Source organism: Agelaius tricolor, unplaced genomic scaffold (assembly GCF_023055355.1).
Source record: "Agelaius tricolor isolate 1412-34295 unplaced genomic scaffold, bAgeTri1.0.p SCAF_67, whole genome shotgun sequence".
NCBI lineage: Eukaryota > Metazoa > Chordata > Aves > Passeriformes > Icteridae > Agelaius > Agelaius tricolor.
This window is the reverse complement of record NW_027269327.1, coordinates 1,183,489-1,200,840: the sequence shown is the minus strand read 5'-3', so window position 1 is coordinate 1,200,840 and position 17,352 is coordinate 1,183,489. Positions and strand designations below refer to the sequence as shown.

At 41.9% G+C, this 17,352-nt stretch overlaps 1 protein-coding gene across 8 annotated transcripts in view; it reads left to right on the top strand.

Moving 5' to 3' along the window:
- Positions 1-16,961, top strand: part of NAV2 (neuron navigator 2) — a 388,804-nt gene extending 371,843 nt beyond the window's left edge. For all 8 annotated transcript variants that reach the window (XM_071417131.1, XM_071417129.1, XM_071417130.1 and 5 more), the window contains 12 exons: positions 512-665; positions 1,614-1,773; positions 2,249-2,349; positions 3,654-3,749; positions 4,428-4,596; positions 6,699-6,934; positions 8,109-8,263; positions 8,726-8,797; positions 9,275-9,471; positions 9,647-9,765; positions 12,829-13,032; positions 13,265-16,961. In XM_071417131.1, coding sequence (XP_071273232.1) covers positions 512-665; positions 1,614-1,773; positions 2,249-2,349; positions 3,654-3,749; positions 4,428-4,596; positions 6,699-6,934; positions 8,109-8,263; positions 8,726-8,797; positions 9,275-9,471; positions 9,647-9,765; positions 12,829-13,032; positions 13,265-13,390 — 1,789 coding nt within the window. In that variant the 3' untranslated portion in view covers positions 13,391-16,961. The remainder of the gene's footprint in view (positions 1-511; positions 666-1,613; positions 1,774-2,248; positions 2,350-3,653; positions 3,750-4,427; positions 4,597-6,698; positions 6,935-8,108; positions 8,264-8,725; positions 8,798-9,274; positions 9,472-9,646; positions 9,766-12,828; positions 13,033-13,264) is intronic.
- Positions 16,962-17,352: the final 391 nt, after the last annotated feature.

The window sequence follows — 17,352 nt, the reverse complement described above, 5'->3', positions numbered from 1 at the left end:
GGGAAGGAAAATGCCACCAAAAATTTTTTAAGCATAAGTTCTTTAAAGCGAGCAGGAATTTATCATGCTTGAATAGGTGTAGAGTTCCAACGCCCTCCAGAGCAGTTCAGGGAAACCCAGCTGTGCACACCTGGTGAGCTTTAAATCTGTCTGTGAACTCATCAATCTCCAACCAACTGCTGTTAAATGCCTGCACCCCCTTAATTTATTTAGATTTTGGCTTTAGAAGTTTTCCTTTATAGCAACTACCATAAAAAAATGAAGACTATCCAATAGTAGGTGATTTCAGAGAATTCTCTTTCAGATGCTGATTAAAAAATTAACCCTCAGACATCTTTATTCTATCAGACTCTAAAATTTCCATGGCCTGTTTAATATCTGACTTAATTCAATAAGCCAAAACTGCTACCTGCTTCAAGCAGAATAAAAAGAATAACTCCTCTCCTGCTAACAAATCCTGGAGAAGCAGCAGCAGCAGAGGAAGGAGTGTGTGTTTGTTGGTGTCGCGCAGCATTTCGGAGTGCACGGACAGCGAGGCCGAGACGGTGCTGCAGCTGCGCAACGAGCTGCGGGACAAGGAGATGAAGCTGACAGACATCCGCCTGGAGGCCCTCAGCTCTGCCCACCAGCTGGACCAGCTGCGCGAGGCCATGAACAGGATGCAGGTGAGGAGCAGCCCCCCACACCCTGCAGCCTGTGCCAGGGTCAGACCTTCATTAAAAGTCAGCTTGAACGCCTGACATCGCTGCCCTCGGCTGCGGCTCTTTCAGCCCCAGGACAGGATTTTGGGGGACAGCATTTTGTTGGCTGTCAAAATCACAGGATCACAGAATAATGAGGTTGGAAGAGACCTCTAAGATCATCGAGTCCAACCTGTGCCCTAACACCTCAACCAGAGACATGGCACCAAGTGCCACGTCCAGTCTTTTTTTAAACACACCCAGAGATGGTGATTCTACCACCTCCCTGGGAAGAGCATTCCAGTGCTTTGTTATTCTTTCAGTGAAAAATATTTTCCTAATATCCAACCTATCCCTTCCCTGATGTAGCTTGAGACTGTGTCCTCTGGTTCTGTCAGAGACCAACCCCCTCTGTCTACAGCCTCCCTTCAGGAAGGTGTAGAGAGCAATAAGGTCACCCCTGAGCCTCCTCTTCTCCAGGCTAAACCCCAGCTCCTTCAAACATTCCTCACAGGGCTTGTGTTCCCAGCCCCTCACCAGCCTCGTTGCCCTCTTCTGGATGTGCTTGAGCATCTCAACATTCCCAAACTGGGGGGCCAGAACTGGACACAGCACTCAAGGCGTGCCCTCAGCAGTGCTGAGCACAGGGACAGAATGACTCCCTGCTCCTGCTGGCCACACCATTCCTAATGCAGGCCAGGATGTTTCCATGCTCTCTGCCCTAAGGTCATTGCATTTCAGTGTTAGTTAATTCCCACATACTGAGGTATTTTAGGATACTTTGAAAAATTTCACAGAACAGACATTTTAATAATTAAAACATGATGGAAACAGCATTTCTGCTAAACTGCTATTTATTCTTAATTTTCTTACGTTGCTGTCTTATAATCATGTTTTCACTGTGCCTTCTAATGTCTGACTTGTCTCTTGCAGAGCGAGATTGAAAAGTTAAAAGCAGAGAACGATCGGCTGAAGTCTGAAAACCACGGCAGCTGCAGCAGGGCTCAGTCTCAGGTTTCCATCTCCTCCTCTCCCAGACACTCCGTGGGTCTCTCTCAACACAGCCTGAACCTCACGGAGTCAACCAGTCTCGGTGAGCTGAATGAGAAGGGTGCTGGGGCAGGTTTTATCCTGCACTTGGAAGGCTTGGGTTGGTTAGCCATGGAAAAATGAGAGCGTGAGGATTATTAACAGCTGAGGTGTGGAAATATGTCACGAGCTGGCACGGAGCCCTCTTTTAAATATCATCGTAGGTCTGCTACACCCTCGGTCAGAGGTGTCCAATTATGACCTCAGCTCTGAAAAGTCCTATTTAAAGCCATTTAATGGTGCACATTTCCCAGGGGATATATCATAGGAAGGAAAATCCAGAGTAACTGGCTAATAATTTTCAATGACCTTCCCTTTTTGAGAGGGCTGTGTGGCGGGGAAGTCAGTCAGCCTGGTTCTCGTGTTTTACCTCGGGGCGTGTGAAGCCCAGACGTGTTGTGTTTGACTACAATAAACCAGCATAGTCTCCATTGTAACTGAGCTCCAGCTGTGAGGCTGTTGATGTTTCCTGTCCACAGACATGCTCTTGGATGACACTGGAGATGGCTCTGCCCGGAAGGAAGGAGGCAGGCACGTCAAAATAGTCGTCAACTTCCAGGACGAGGTGAAATGGAAGGAGGTGAGTTGTGTTTCATCCCCAGCTTTGAAATGTAGGTGGCTTCAGAATGTGTGAGGGAACTCAAGTTTGCAAAGAACTTGCAAGGTTTTTCTCAGGAAAATGGTTCATTTGTGTGTTGATAGTGATAGAGAGGGCTCTTGGCCACCTCCAGCTTCCTTGGAGCTGCTGAGAGGGACCAAAATGCCATAAGCACCAATCTTATGGAAGAAATTAACAAATCCAAACTGGGAGATCTGAACCATATCATTCTAGTTTAACTTGTCCCCTCTGGCACAAGTACCCTGTTTAGAATGACATCTTTCAGATGTTTTCCATCCACAAGTACGTGAAAGAGTCCTAAATACCCAAATAAATTGCAAATAATGTAAAGCTGCATCCTATCTCGTGTGTTTAACATGCTTGAATGTATTACACAGTCCTTGACAAGCAATGGCCTTGCTATCTCACACTTTTGAGCAGCTGTAAAAGTGTGTTTAAGAAGTAACTTCATGTCTTCCTGAGGGATGGGCAAAAATCTGAATTATGAGATCTGAATGATCAGCTGCTCTTTCCATTAAATACCTATTTTGCATTAATTACCAACCCTGGATAAATAGTAAAACTGCTGCTGGTTGACTGCAATCACAGCAAGTTTTAGTAACACTTCAAATCTTATGATAGAAATTAGTTTTCTCTTCAATTAATGTTTCACAGTGAGTGTAGCTGTAGAAAAACATAAAAATTGTATTTATTCTGATTTCTTTTATCTGCCTTAAAAATCACTTAAAAATGCAAAATTCTGTGATACATAAAATATAGATTATGAATATAAAGTCTCTTTCTATATTACTAGAGCCATGTATACATTAGAGCCATGTATAGTTTATCTATATATATAGATTTCTGTGCCCACAGCAGAATTTCTGAAAATAAATAGGATAAACCTAGCAAATGTAACATCTTTGATTGTGAAGCCATGGAAGAATGAACTTGGCATCTACTTTTCTGTCTAGAATATTCCTAAGAGACTTTCTGTCTCTTTGCTAAACTGTAATCCTCTCAGAGATTTTTCAATTATTCATGAATTGATTTATAAATACCTTTAACTTAACATCACAGCCACCTGAGTATTGTTTAGATTTGTGACTCCAACACTGTAGAAAATGTTTATCGTGTGAAAAGAATTCCATATTCCATTCAGAATTCACCATATAGAGCAGTAAGGATGCACCATCATTTAGAAGTAAAAGGGGAGGGGGCAGGGAAGCCAGCATTTTAATTCCATTAACCATGCTTGCCTGATAGAGTTATTCCTGTGCCTTTAGGATTCCAGGCCTCGCTCCTTCCTCATAGGCTGCATTGGAGTCAGTGGGAAGACCAAGTGGGATGTCCTGGATGGGGTTGTGAGGCGCCTGTTCAAGGTCAGTGGGTACAAAATCTGTCAGCTCCAGGGGCTTCTGGTGGTGCCAGGCTGTGCTGAACTTTGTGCATTAAGCAGTGCCCAGCAGAGAACAGGCCCCCAGTGCTGCCTGACTGAGGTCCCTGCCCCAGAGCAGGCTTTGCCCCCGAGCAGGCAGCACAGGCCGGACAGCTCAGTCCCTGCTGGGGACAGAGTGCCCAAATACCCAGGCCGCCCGTAGCCATGGCTACCTTAACCAGGCTTAGTGGATTTCAGCTCTTTAGTGGTTCTCAGCTCTCTTAGGATTCCAGCTCTTGCTTGCTAAGGCTCCTGTGGGCTAGGGGGAGAAGCAGACGTGAGAGAGAAGAGAAGAAAAGGTCCTGGTGATTCCACAGCGATGGTTTATTGAGGGGTCTGTGAAGGGTTCCAGCGATGGCTCTTCCTCTGCCAAATGGGCTAAAACAGCCCCTTTTATAGGGTGCAGAGGGATCCAAACTTGTCCAATAGTAGGGGTTAGGGGAAAGTGACCTGTGGGGTTACAGAGATAAGCTGGGGTCCAAGACGCGGAGGACAGGGGCTTATTTTGCTGTCTCATCATGACCCAGCAATACCTACCCTTAAGTCTCAGCCCTTCATGGAGTCTTAGTCAATTCTGTGGGGTCTGCTACACCTGACCTCCTGTGTCCCTTTCCCACCCCAGGAGTACATCATCCACGTGGATCCCTTGAGCCAGCTGGGGCTGAACTCAGACAGTGTTCTGGGCTACAGCATCGGGGAAATCAGGCGCACCAGCAGCGCCGAGACCCCCGAGCTGCTGCCCTGTGGCTACCTGGTGGGAGAAAACAACACCATCTCAGTTACCATCAAAGGTAAGCTCACCTGACCTGCCTGCTGGAGTTCTCACTGTTGAGGTTTATCAGAACTTGCTGTGTCAAGGAGCTCAGAGGAGTAGAGACTTTTTATTGCGCTGCTTTTTCCTGTTCCTACCGTTTATTTACTTCCTGCTATTTTCATTTGATAAAGTCAGCACTTGGGGCATGCTAAGTCTGTAATTTCAACAAGTTTTCAACCTGTAACTCTAGGGAACATTACACACTCCACAGATCTTCAGTTGTCCTGGGGGAGACCTCACATCACAAAGGACGCAGTGGAGCTGTTTGAGCAGCAAAGTGCTTTCCAAATGAGTCAAGCCTCAAAATTTCATTGGCTCTTTATCACAGCTATAGTTGTTATTTCCTTCATGCAGGGTTAAAAAAAAAATAGACCTTGACTCATTTGCTTGATTGGTCCCTCCTTAAGTCCCTCAGGAAGGAGGGAGCCCAAATTTTATGAAACTCCGTAAAACGTGGATTTCTCAAAATGTATGGTTTTCAGAATTCCCATCGATTTTATTCTGTAAGACTGATAAAAATTTAGTATTTGTGTTTCTCGTTTCGTTTCTCAGGGAAAAACTTTTTTATGAAAACTATACTATGAAACTAAGTTCAGGGGTAAAACTCTCAACTGCTGCATTTTGAACATATATCAGTTTGCTCAAAGTTAGACCTGTGAAATCTGCAGACAGATGGTATTTGAGAGCAGTGCCAAACATTCTGCAGATCAACTTTGAAATTTGACTGAAAGCAGATTTTTGAATATTGGTGTAAGAACCAGGTTACCTTGTATAGCAAAGCAGTGGGCAGGAAGACAAAATAAACTGTGAAATACATCAACTTACTGAGGCTTGACATGAACCCAGGATATTCTACTTATATAAAATGCATTGTCCAGTCATAAATCCTAACTGAAATATTGCATAAGGTCTAACTGTGTCTGTAAGGCTGCAGTTTGAGTTTACATTTAACTTGCACTGACTCGACATGTGCCTTGAAGGTTCACAAGTGATAACAGTTTTCAATAAAATAGAAATGTATTTAATCAATTTGTGGAAAATCACTGACATATACCTTTGAGATATAAAGCTGCCTATATAAATATTTAATATTCCAAGTAACCACTGAGGTGCAAACATTTCTCTGGGTGATCTGCCAACTTCCCTTCCTGCTGTTTATTTTGAAGCACTGTGTATTTTCCCTAAGCCAATTCTGCCTAAAGTGACTGCTGACATGGCATAAATGCTTATCAGTATGAGTTTTCTGTTAGAGGAGATAACTATCAGCATACAGAGGAGGAGTTTAATTACAAGCATTTGGGAAAGTAGGGGGAGTTGATGATAGCTGGGTTTTTTTTTTTTTTTGTCTGGTGATCCAAAAGTAAACAGGTACATTCAGGGTGAATGCATGGTGAAATGCTGTAAAATGGATGGCTTGTGCATGAAAAGTGTAGCCTGGAATCTTTTGGTGTGGCACCTTCCAAAGGGCCTCAGGGATGCAGCTGAAGACTTAAACAGGCTGGAGGAGGATCCAGGCTAAGGCCATGGGTCACCCCTGCACTTGTTTCCCACTTTATGTGTGTGACCATGTTCACAGGGGTCTGAGGATGAGGGAAGAGATGAGGATCTGACTCATGTTTCAGAAGGCTTGATTTATTATTTTATGATATATATTATATTAAAACTATACTAAAAGAATAGAAGAAAGGATTTCATAAGAAGGCTAGCTAAGAGTAGAAAAAGAAGGAATGATAACAAATGCTTGTGTCTTGGACAGAGAGTCTGAGCCAGCTGACTGTGATTGGCCATTAATTAGAAACAACCACATGAGCCCAATCCCAGATGCACCTGTTGCATTCCACAGCAGCAGATAACCATTGGTTACATTTTGTTCCTGAGGCCTCTCAGCTTCTCAGGAGAAAAAAATCCTAAGGAAAGGATTTTTCATAAAAGATGTCTGTGACATATGTGTGCCTCTCTCAACCATGAGGGATACTGGGCTGGGGAAGGGGTTGAGCTCTGAAGTGAAGAGCAGCTTGCTCAGGTCCATTTGGCTAAGAACTGGAAGTGCCCCTGACAGAGGCTGTTTCCCTGCTGCAGGTGTCTGTGAGAACAGCCTGGACGGGCTGGTGTTCGAGTCGCTGATCCCCAAGGCCATCCTGCAGCGCTACGTGTCCCTGCTGATGGAGCACAGGAGGATCATCCTGTCGGGCCCCAGTGGCACGGGCAAAACCTACCTGGCCAACAGGCTGTCTGAGTACATGGTGCTCAGGGAGGGCAGGGAGCTGGCTGAGGGCATCATCGCCACCTTCAACGTGGACCACAAATCCAGCAAGGTGAGCGCGCGCAAACCCTCCCGCACCGCCCACGGTGAGAGACCTCTCCCAGCCTGGCATTTTGAACTCACCTTCACTCTCAAAGCATTATGTTTATCCTGAAGGAAACAATACTCAAAGGTTTTCAGATTCACTTGATTATGGGTCTGGAACAGCAGGCTTCCAGGTGTGTATTGTATTTAAACACCTAAAGCTGTCGTGATTTTCAAGTGTTTAGGAGCCTGAGAATTGCCCAGGAAGTTAAACACCTGCATAAAATTCCCAGAGACTTAAGCAATCCCTATTGCATGTGGGCACTTTTCCCAAAACCCTCAAATGCATCTCCAGGCTGTCAGGAGCTTCTGCAGCTGCAGGTATCAGCATTGTAATCGTGTGCTGGGTTTGGAGGGGCTGTTGTGCAGACACATTCCTGGGCAGGTAAGGCGTGTCTTTGCTTTTTTATGTGCTGCTGGTTTTGATGAATACACTTCCAGTGATCATCTAGATTAAAGAAAAGGAAAAAAAATAAAAAATCTGTGTATTTGATGGCCTTAGGCATATTTTCCTCTGGAGGAAAGGGATGGTTGGAATTGTGGTTGTAAGCCACTGGTATGATTTCAGACATGCTTTAAAGCTGCTGAGAGCATTTCAACCACTCATCAGCAGCACCAAAAGCTCATCCTTCATTCCAGCATTGCTGAAGGCATCCAAATTTGGCCTGTGATAAGGGATGGTTTGTTCCAGATTAATTTTGTCATCTGTATTTTGATGGCAAAACAGTTGCAAGATGATACAACAAATCTAGCTGGAATGCAGAATTTGGTTTAGTATGGGGAGAGTTGATCCAGTTCCTGAAAAGAAACAAAAATCCATTTCAGACCTCTTAGGTCTGACATTGATGAATAAAAAGCACAAGCTAAATTACAAAATATTACCCCTCTTTAAGCCCTTATCTCACACAGGATTTCTGGCACAGTCTCTGGGTCTTCAGCATTACCTGCAAAAGAGAAAGAAAACCATATCTTGTGTTTTCTCATAGAAAATGAGAAATTGTTAATGAGAAATGTGACTTGTTAGATGTCAGACTCTTTTGCTTTAGATTTTGTTACCAAGCTTATTTCTCTTAATTGATTTTTTTAAGAAATGTGAAGGAAAAAAAATATTTTTTCTTCTTTTCTTTATATCTGCTTTGCAGGAACTCCGCCAGTACCTGTCCAACCTGGCAGACCAGTGCAACAGTGAAAATAATGCTGTGGATATGCCTCTTGTCATCATTTTGGATAATTTGCACCATGTTAGCTCCCTAGGAGAGATCTTTAATGGACTCCTAAACTGCAAGTACCACAAATGGTAAAGAAATAGTATCAAAACACATTGCAAATGTTAATCCTGTACTCAGAGCACCGCTCCTGCAAAATCCAATCACACAAAAACAAAGTCTGCATTAATTTACTAATGTAGAGGAAGATGACCAGGTTGTCCATATTGTGGACAGTGCTTCAGTGCTTTTTTCCTTCATAGAATAATCTATTTTTCTGAAATAAGTAATTTAAAACTAGTTGTATTTGCTTCATGATGTAGATCATTAGTAGTAAAGCCCCATTTGTAGTGGAAGGTCCTGTTTTGGGACTTCTGGTTTGCTTCCAGAATTTGATGTTCACAGAATCTCAGTAGAGAATTTGGTGATAAGTAACTACAAAACCTTCTTTGACAAAAGAGTTTTGAATCACCTTTTTTAATGTTCAGGTTTTACTTAAAACTTGCTTTTCAAAGTTCACAAGTTTGATTTGCTCGATTTTTTTCTTTCAATAGTCCGTATATTATTGGAACAATGAACCAAGCCACCTCCTCCACACCTAATCTTCAACTTCACCATAATTTCAGGTACTGTTTATTCATGTTTCTCATTTATGTTTGTGGGCTGGCAGAGGAGTAATGGCTACTGAGTCATTTGAAATTGTTCTTATCAGCTGAAATAGCAAAGTGAGAGGGAAATGCCATTTGTTCCTCGTTGCTGCCCTGACATGCTCAGCTTTGTTATGGTGTTGTCATTAAAGGAACTGGGTTCATAAAACTTTTATTTTATAGAGGATTGTTAAGATATTTGATTTTCTACCAGATTTTCAGTAAAACAATATTTAGGCAAAGCAGATTATTGAGAAATGAGCTGAAACAATGCACAATAAAAACTGGCTCATCTAGTGAAATATTCCAAAGTCACTTTTGCTGAAAAACACGTATGACTGGAATAGCCCATTTTGATCCTGATAATCTGAAAATAAGAAGAGAAATGTAGTCAGGAATAGTTACCTTTAGTAGCACAGAAGAGAAATAAAGTCCATTTCTGCTGTTGTGCCATAGATGGGTGCTGTGTGCAAACCACACTGAGCCAGTCAAAGGCTTTCTCGGCCGCTTCCTGAGAAGAAAACTGATTGAAACAGAGATCAGTGGCAGGATGAGGAATGCAGAGCTGGTTAAGATTATTGACTGGATTCCCAAGGTCTGGCAACATCTGAACAAATTCTTGGAGGCTCACAGCTCCTCTGATGTTACTATTGGTAAGTACTCTGCCCAGGCATATATAAATATATGTATTTTATCTCCTTGTGTACTTCCTTGTGCTGTGTCACATAAAAAAGACTTTCCTTAAAACCCTATTTTTAGATGTCATCACCTTTTTTTTTGATGCTTGTGATTGTGATTTGAGTGTAATATCTGAATTTCCCTCTCCAGGTCCACGGCTCTTCCTTTCGTGTCCAATAGATGTAGATGGTTCTAGAGTTTGGTTCACTGACTTGTGGAACTACTCCATCATTCCATATCTTCTGGAGGCAGTAAGGGAAGGGCTACAGGTGAGCAGGCAAAGGGAAAAATCATAGGTCTAGAATGGCATCTGTTCAAAAGGCAACAAAACTCAGTGGTGGCAACATTTTCTGTAGGTACAGCCTCGCGTGTCTATGAAAATGTAACCGGAGTTGTCAATAACTTCAGGCAGAATTAGTCTCTTCAAGCACTTTTGAAGTAGAGAGGGGAAGAAGTGATTAGATGCCAAACTGCTGATGTTTGCAGTAGGGGGAGTTAGACATACAAATACTTTTCAATATTGAGTTCCAAATGCAGACCTTAAAATTATCCTGTGCATCAGAGAAATAGGCTTGTCATCATTAACTGTGTTACACAGGATTTTCCTTTGGAAATCAAATCTTTCAGCATAGGAACAAAGCTTTGCATGGATGGAATGTATACATGAGTGACAGGAGCAGTATCAGTGACATTTTGAAAACTTCTCAGTATTTAAGATTATTTTTTAGTAGATTCCTTCATAATTCTTTCAGAGGATGGAGTGAAATCATCATTGATTGTGACTCAATTACTAAACACAGACAATCTGGCAATTTAGAATAGTTTTTGATGTGTCCCTTTGACTATGAAATTTGTTGGAATCAAGAGGAGGGTTCAGCAGAGAATTGCTATGGACTTGCCATTTAGGTAGGAGAAAAAAAGAGGTTTCTTAATAATCAGCTCTTTGTTCACAGAATAAGCCCAGCAGCACCTACTTTAAAATATGGTTTAGAACTAATCTTTTACTAATGGCTTCTTAAAAAATTGTGAAATACACGAATTCTCCAAGTTTTGGGTACAATTTGGGCATCTGCCATTTGAAATTTGCCAGTACTTGGAGACCTCATTCTTTTTGGGACAGTTGTGTAGACTATTAGCCATAAGGAAAGCCATAGGTCCTGGAGTACAAAACACACTCAGGAACTTTACTAGAAATAGAACAAGAGAACCATTTTACATGCAACTTGTTTTAAAGGAAGGTAATGGGAACCAGGAATCTTTCCAACCTAAAACAAGAGAAAGGAGAGCAGGTGATTTTGCTTGCTCTTGAAATGGAGAGAACTGATACTCCCAGTAATGATGGGCTCCTTCTACTGGGTTTTGGAGCTCTCATATCATTGATCAGTACGTGTAGAAAGCATTGAAAAATTAGTTTTTGGAAGTGGAGAGAGAGTAATTGATAAAACCATCCTTTTGCTTCCTTGTTCTGCCCAGTATCTCCATCTTTCCAGGTGTAAGGACTTCAGTTTCTCACTGTGCTTTAGATTCTCTATACCCTTCAGCCCCATTTCCCCAGATTGCACTAATTCATCCCTATTTAAATAATTTCTCTTTTGTTTGGTTGATGGATAAGAAGATGCACTTTAGTACTTGAGGAGTAGCCAGAGTGGTGCTAATGAACAAGCTAATGCTAGAAAGGTGGGTTTCATCTGGGGCTGTTTTCTCTCCCTCACACCCACAAAGACTCCTCTGAGAGCACATCTTCTTTCCTGAAATTGCCTTCCAGAAAGGAAAGGTGGGCTCCTAATTTTGCTCTGATCTCTGTGGATCTGCTCTCAGCTACTTTTATATTTCTGTTTCTCATTTAGAGAATTATTTTGGGTCAAATACAAACAAACCAAATGAATCCTTACAATAATTGCTCCCATGGGAGCTGGCTTGTTTTGTTCTTCGAAACAGGGATGTGAAAATTAGAAGGTTGTATAAAACCCAAGTTCTTCCTGCTTGGTGTATCAGTACAGAATGCAGCACCAGCAAAAAGAGGACGCAGAGTCCCTGTGGCTTCCTGCCACTGTCACTCGTACTCCTGTGATTTTTCTTGCATGCTTTGTGGAGCAACCTGCTCCATCCTTGTCCCATGAGTTGCTCCCTGGAAAATGTGCCAGTGGGAGGGGTGACAGACCTGGTTGCCATGGTTGGTGAGTCATTTAATCCCTCCTGAGCTCAGATCCACTCAGCGTTTTGCAGGAGAAAAGGTGTGAAAAATACAAAATCCTCACCACTTAATGATACAAATGACATGTATCATTGTAAATTTGAGAATAAGGTTAAAATAGGAAATCTGTCTGGCCCCACGTTGCAGCAGGGCTGAAGGATGAAGGGTCTGTTTCAGATTGCCTAGCACCATCTGCTGGAGCCTCTGCTCCTCCTGCCTCACAGCACTTTAATACTTTGTGCATGCAGAATCTAAACCCACAAAAAACATACCATGGAGAAATAGTATTGAGGAAAGTGAGATAGTCCTAGATCCATCAGAGAACTGGTGAATGTCTTTGCTAGACCGTTGTTTGTACAGGAAGGGGACAGTGACAAAATGTCAGGGACAAGCACCAGTTGCTGAAGGATGTTGATGGTGATATTTATAAAGTGGAAATAAATGTTTTAAAGCCACTTGCAGTTGTATTTATGCTTTTGGAAGTCATGAAGCATTCAAATGAATGTTAAGACAAATGAATTCAAATGAGTTCATTCAAATGAATAGCTAAGACAAATAAAATAGAACAGGGAGGATACATTGGGATTATTCACTAGTGCAGTCTGTTCCATCCAGAAAAATGTTTTTGAAGCAGAGTTTGCCTACTTAGGAACCTGAGCATGGACAAATGCTGCTGGTGCTTTTTCTTGGTTGAACACAAAAAAAATCTGATGGAAAACTTTATGCCTTGACATCCATCATTCTTGCCTGATGACAGATCTCACGTTTCCTCCTCCACATTCCATGGATGGCAGTTTGTAAGGCAGCTGCCAGTGCAATCCAGATGTCAGCACTGATGGCTTCTTTTGTGTGCTGACGTTGTTTAAGTTGACTTAATTAGGTGATGTTATTTTCAGGCATTTCTTCCTTCAGCTGGTGCCAAGAGAAGGGCAGTGCAGTCTTGGAGAAGGTGGTCAGCTCCTTCCAAATCAGTGCCATGACAAAGGGCTTTGTGTGTGTTTAGGGCAAGGAAACTCTCCCATTCAGTCCTGCTTGCAAAGTGTTTCCTGCAGCACAAGAGCCGTGGCACGTTCATTTTGGTTAGGTAGGCAGTGGCTGAGATGGTCGGAATGTTTGACATGGCTTTGTGCTCTTTCAGTTGTATGGGAGGAGAGCACCCTGGGAGGATCCTGCCAAGTGGGTGATGGACACCTACCCCTGGGCAGCCAGCCCCCAGCACCACGAGTGGCCTCCCCTGCTCCAGCTGAGGCCTGAGGACGTGGGCTTCGATGGCTACTCCGTGTCCCGGGAAGGCTCCACCAGCAAACAAGTTCCAGTGAGTGATGCTGAAGGAGATCCTCTGGTAAGCTCCCATTTCTGAACAGCAGAACTCTTTCATTTGCCTTGTTCCTAGGGAAATCCCAGTAAATCACTGTCAGTACCTCTGTTCTGAGTCTCAGTGTTGTTGCCCCTGCTCGTTCCTCCCTTTCCTTCCTTGCCCACTGGCAAAGCCAACACCGCTGTAGCTGTCATGTGGAGTTAATGTTGCTCCTACCTCAAAAATACAAATAATCATGAACTTCTTGGCTCTGCAGATGAACATGCTAATGAGACTCCAGGAGGCAGCCAACTACTCCAGTCCCCAGAGTTATGACAGCGACTCCAACAGCAACAGCCATCACGATGACATCCTGGATTCCTCTCTGGAGTCCACGTTGTGATCTCCCTCAGACAGAAGCTGTTTCCTCTTGGCAAGAGCCCTGATCACAGACTGATGAAAAGAACACCTTCCTGGGCTGGGATCTCAGTATTAAGAGCTGCAAGAACAAGACACTTGGAGCAATCTTGAACCTGGGTGCAGGCAACCCAAGTGACCTTTTAATTGTTTTTCTTTTGACGATGATGAGAACTGCACTACTCCTTTGTTTCCTTCTTTTTAGTTGCTGTAAGCTCTCATGCCTAAGATCCTGAAGATGTTAAAAAATAATCATCATTACCAAGTTGAAGGGACTGGGGTGAGGGGCAGTTTCACAGCTGTGAAGCAAGCAGCTTTGTGCCATGTACTGTCTGGAAAGAGAGGGGAGAGGGAATATTTGCCTATGCTGCTTCTGACCAAACACATTCACGTGAGGGCTGGACTTTTACCAGTCAGCTTTGTGGGTTAAACTCAGCTTCATATAGTTCTGGTGCTATAACAATATCTATAACTTGCCTCCTAATAATACTCAATGAAGGCAAAGCTGCAAAACAGGGAAGTTTGAATAAATATTAAAAAAAGAGAAAAGGAAAAAAAAACTAAAACAAAAAGCGCTGCTCTCCTTGCCAGTCTGAGACCTTGGTTTTCTTTCATTGTGTGTTTATAAAGATTATATATATAAATAGGAATATATAAAAATATGTATACAGTCTGAACAAATCAGGTTTTTTTCAAACACTGTGTAGCAATCAATCCTGCTACAAATGAAAAATCAGGTAGCCTTTTGCTAGTCAGGGCCCAATTCTCTTCCCACTTACATCCACACCACCAGCTGGGCTGACTTCTGTGGTGTTTACACCCCACTAATCCACCCTGAGGAGAGGGGGCTTCCCTCCTTCACAGAAGTCAGTGGCAGGGCTGTGCCCCATGGAGTCCTGCAGCTCCAGAGGACCCTTGGCAGTGCACGGGCATGGTGAGCTCCGTACACAGAGGTGAGCTGCACCCCTGCAAAGGGATGAGTCAGACTTTCAGGTTTTAATTCTTGCCATGAAATGTGACAGCTGTTTTTAGAAAACTTTGGCTTTTGTTCAGAGGTTTCATTCCAATCAGCACAACCATAACGGGGTTAATTAAAATTCAGCTCTGTGGCAGTTCCAGTGCTACTCTGGTGATGATACTTCCATGAATTTTCTTTTTAATTGCAAAGTTTAAAAAAAATAATTAAAGAATAGCATTTCAGCAGTATTCAGGTCTGGGAAAAAAAAGATAAGGTACTGAGTACTGTGTCCTTTGAATTTAGCTGTGCCATGGTCTTGAGCTGTGGCAGAGCTGTGAACCTGCTTTGGTTTCTCCTCCTCTGTGAACGCACACACCTACACGATCAGTGTTCAGGCTTGTACTTGTGCTGGGGAGCAAGAACACCTCCCAAAGAGCTGCACTTTCCTGGTGACACCATCCCCCCCAGCACATCAGCTGTACCTCAGCCAACACCTCACTCCTCAGGAGGGATCTGTACGAGCCTTTCCAGCTCTCCTCTGGTGCTGACTTTTAAAAGCGATGCCTTATTTTGTACTAATTGTGTTTGATTAAATTAGTGCTGTACATTATGGGATTTTATTTAAAGAAACAGGGCTAAAGTCATCTCTTGAAATATCATAAGTTGCTGTGAATATTGTTTGTATGAGATACTAGAATTTGTTTAAATGTGACAAAAAAAGGAGGGAAATGAGATAACGTTTCAGGTTCATATCAATCCCCAGCTAACAAATCACTGAAGAGCTGTTTTATCCATGCAGAAGGGACAAAGAAGCTTTTCAACTCTAATAAATTACAGGAATATGCTGGTTTTTCAATGTACAGAAAGAAATCTTACTGCAAACACGTTTTCAATAGCTTGTGGGTTTAAAGGACCATAACAAACAAGTTCATGCTTCTGTGGCTCAGCTTGAGAGGATGGTTTTATTATACCTCATGACTTTCTGTAATATAACTGTACTTTGTCTTACTAAGCTGGTCTTGAATCTGCTCCTGTTACAACTTTTAAGTGCTGATGACTTTTTTTTTTAAAGAAAAATATTGTAAAAGGAAAAATTTAAATATTTTAATGATGGGGGGAAGAGCTTGGTGTTGTTACTGTTTTAACCTTATGAACTCTGATTTCATTATTTCACTGAATGGAATAACAAAGGTTACTCCATTAAATTAAAGCCAATTTTCCTAATCCAGTTCTTGGTACTGTAAAAAAATGGGTTAGATCTGTATGGAATCAAATCCATAGCATGCTGATGATGAGTTTGAGAGAAGTTAATTTTTCCAGTAGTCTTGACAATTCTGCTTCCCAGCACTGACTTTACCTGCTACTACTGTGAATTTTGGTACCTAATCCCCCAACTGAATCCATGCAGACAGAGCGTGCGCCTGTAAAAAAAATCCAGTTGCAGGGCTAGGGCTTTAAATGGACTTAATATCCTAGAAAATGTCTTGGTTGACCTTTAACTGAGTGCTAAAAGACATGTTTAAAGTAGTGTTTTATTTGTGGGGAACGGGGTATTTTTTTTTCTCATGTTTAATCCTGTGCTTAAGCTCAGGAAGAAATTTCTATTATCTCTTCTTTTTTTATTGACACTAGCTTGGCTTAAAGTGAGAGAGGCAATTTTGAATAGGCTAGTCATTCTGAGCATCACAATATTCCATGTCTTTTCTGAAACTTCGGGAAGCAGGGTTACCTGTTGTGCACACGTCTTAGTTTTTATCAAGACTTTTCATAGATTAAGTCTTTCTTTAGGTGACTTTCTTCTCACTTAAGGCTTTTTCAAAACACTTCCTTTTTTTATTTTTTTTCCTTCCTTTTTTCTCCTCCTTACAAAGTTGGCTTGTTTAAAAAAAATATCAACAAGAAATGCAAGATTCTATGCAACATTCGTGTTGAGTTGTAAATTGAGAGAATAAACCATTTTCTTTCCTTCAGAACTGCCAAGAATGATACAGGCCATAAATGAGATGTGATTTATTTGGGGAAGGGGAGGGAGGGGGTTGGTTAGCCTTTTTGTACATTTTGAAAGAAGCAAACTTGATATTTCATTGTTGATGCTTAACTTCGATATTATGTGTATGAAATCTTGTCTAAATGTGGCAATTTTCTTTCAAGAAAAAAATAATATACAAAAACAAAGCAAAAAAATCTTTGTTGATATTAAATGGAAGGTTGCTGTTTTGATCTAGTCGTTTCCAGTGGAACAGTTTATGAAATATGTTCTATAAGATGTACATTTTTTCATTGTAACATAGAAATGTAAATATTTGATTAAAAGTGCTGCATTTTGATGAATTTTTTCTAGCCATTTTTAAAGAGAAAACTAGGAATTGAGTATTTTGTGTACGTTTATGATGTTTTCCATTTGCTCCTCTCCCTATTTAATTTTCAGTTCTCATTTAGGATTGGAATTTGTGAATGGTCTGTTTGAGATCATGCCTCCCCTTTCTCACTCTCCCTGTTTCTACCCCTTCCCCACCCCGTGTCATGGAGAATAAAGCTGATGATTGTACCAGTCTTAAATTATTCATGATTCAATAAAATTAATGCTTATTTATTCAGATTTGTGGCTCCCCAGAACTTTTTATGCCTTCCCAATCGCCATTTTATGATTTTTCATTTGCAGATCATGGGGTTCACTCCTTTGGTTTTGTTGGCTTTATCAAGTACTGGTGAGGAGGTGCCAACAGCCCTCACCTGTCCATCCAGTCTAGCCTGGAATGTTCCCAGGGGCATCTCCCACCCCTCTGGACAACCTTCACATTCCACACAGTATTCCCATTTTCTCTTCACCCATTTGATAGAGACATTATGGTTATACAGGAATGAATATGTAGGGAACTATTATCCTCCTGACAAATAAATACTCTGACTAAAAAAAAAAAAGTAAAAGTTCTCTATTCAAAAAGGATAAATGCAAAGACCTCTGCACTTAAAATCCAGGGAGTTTGGGT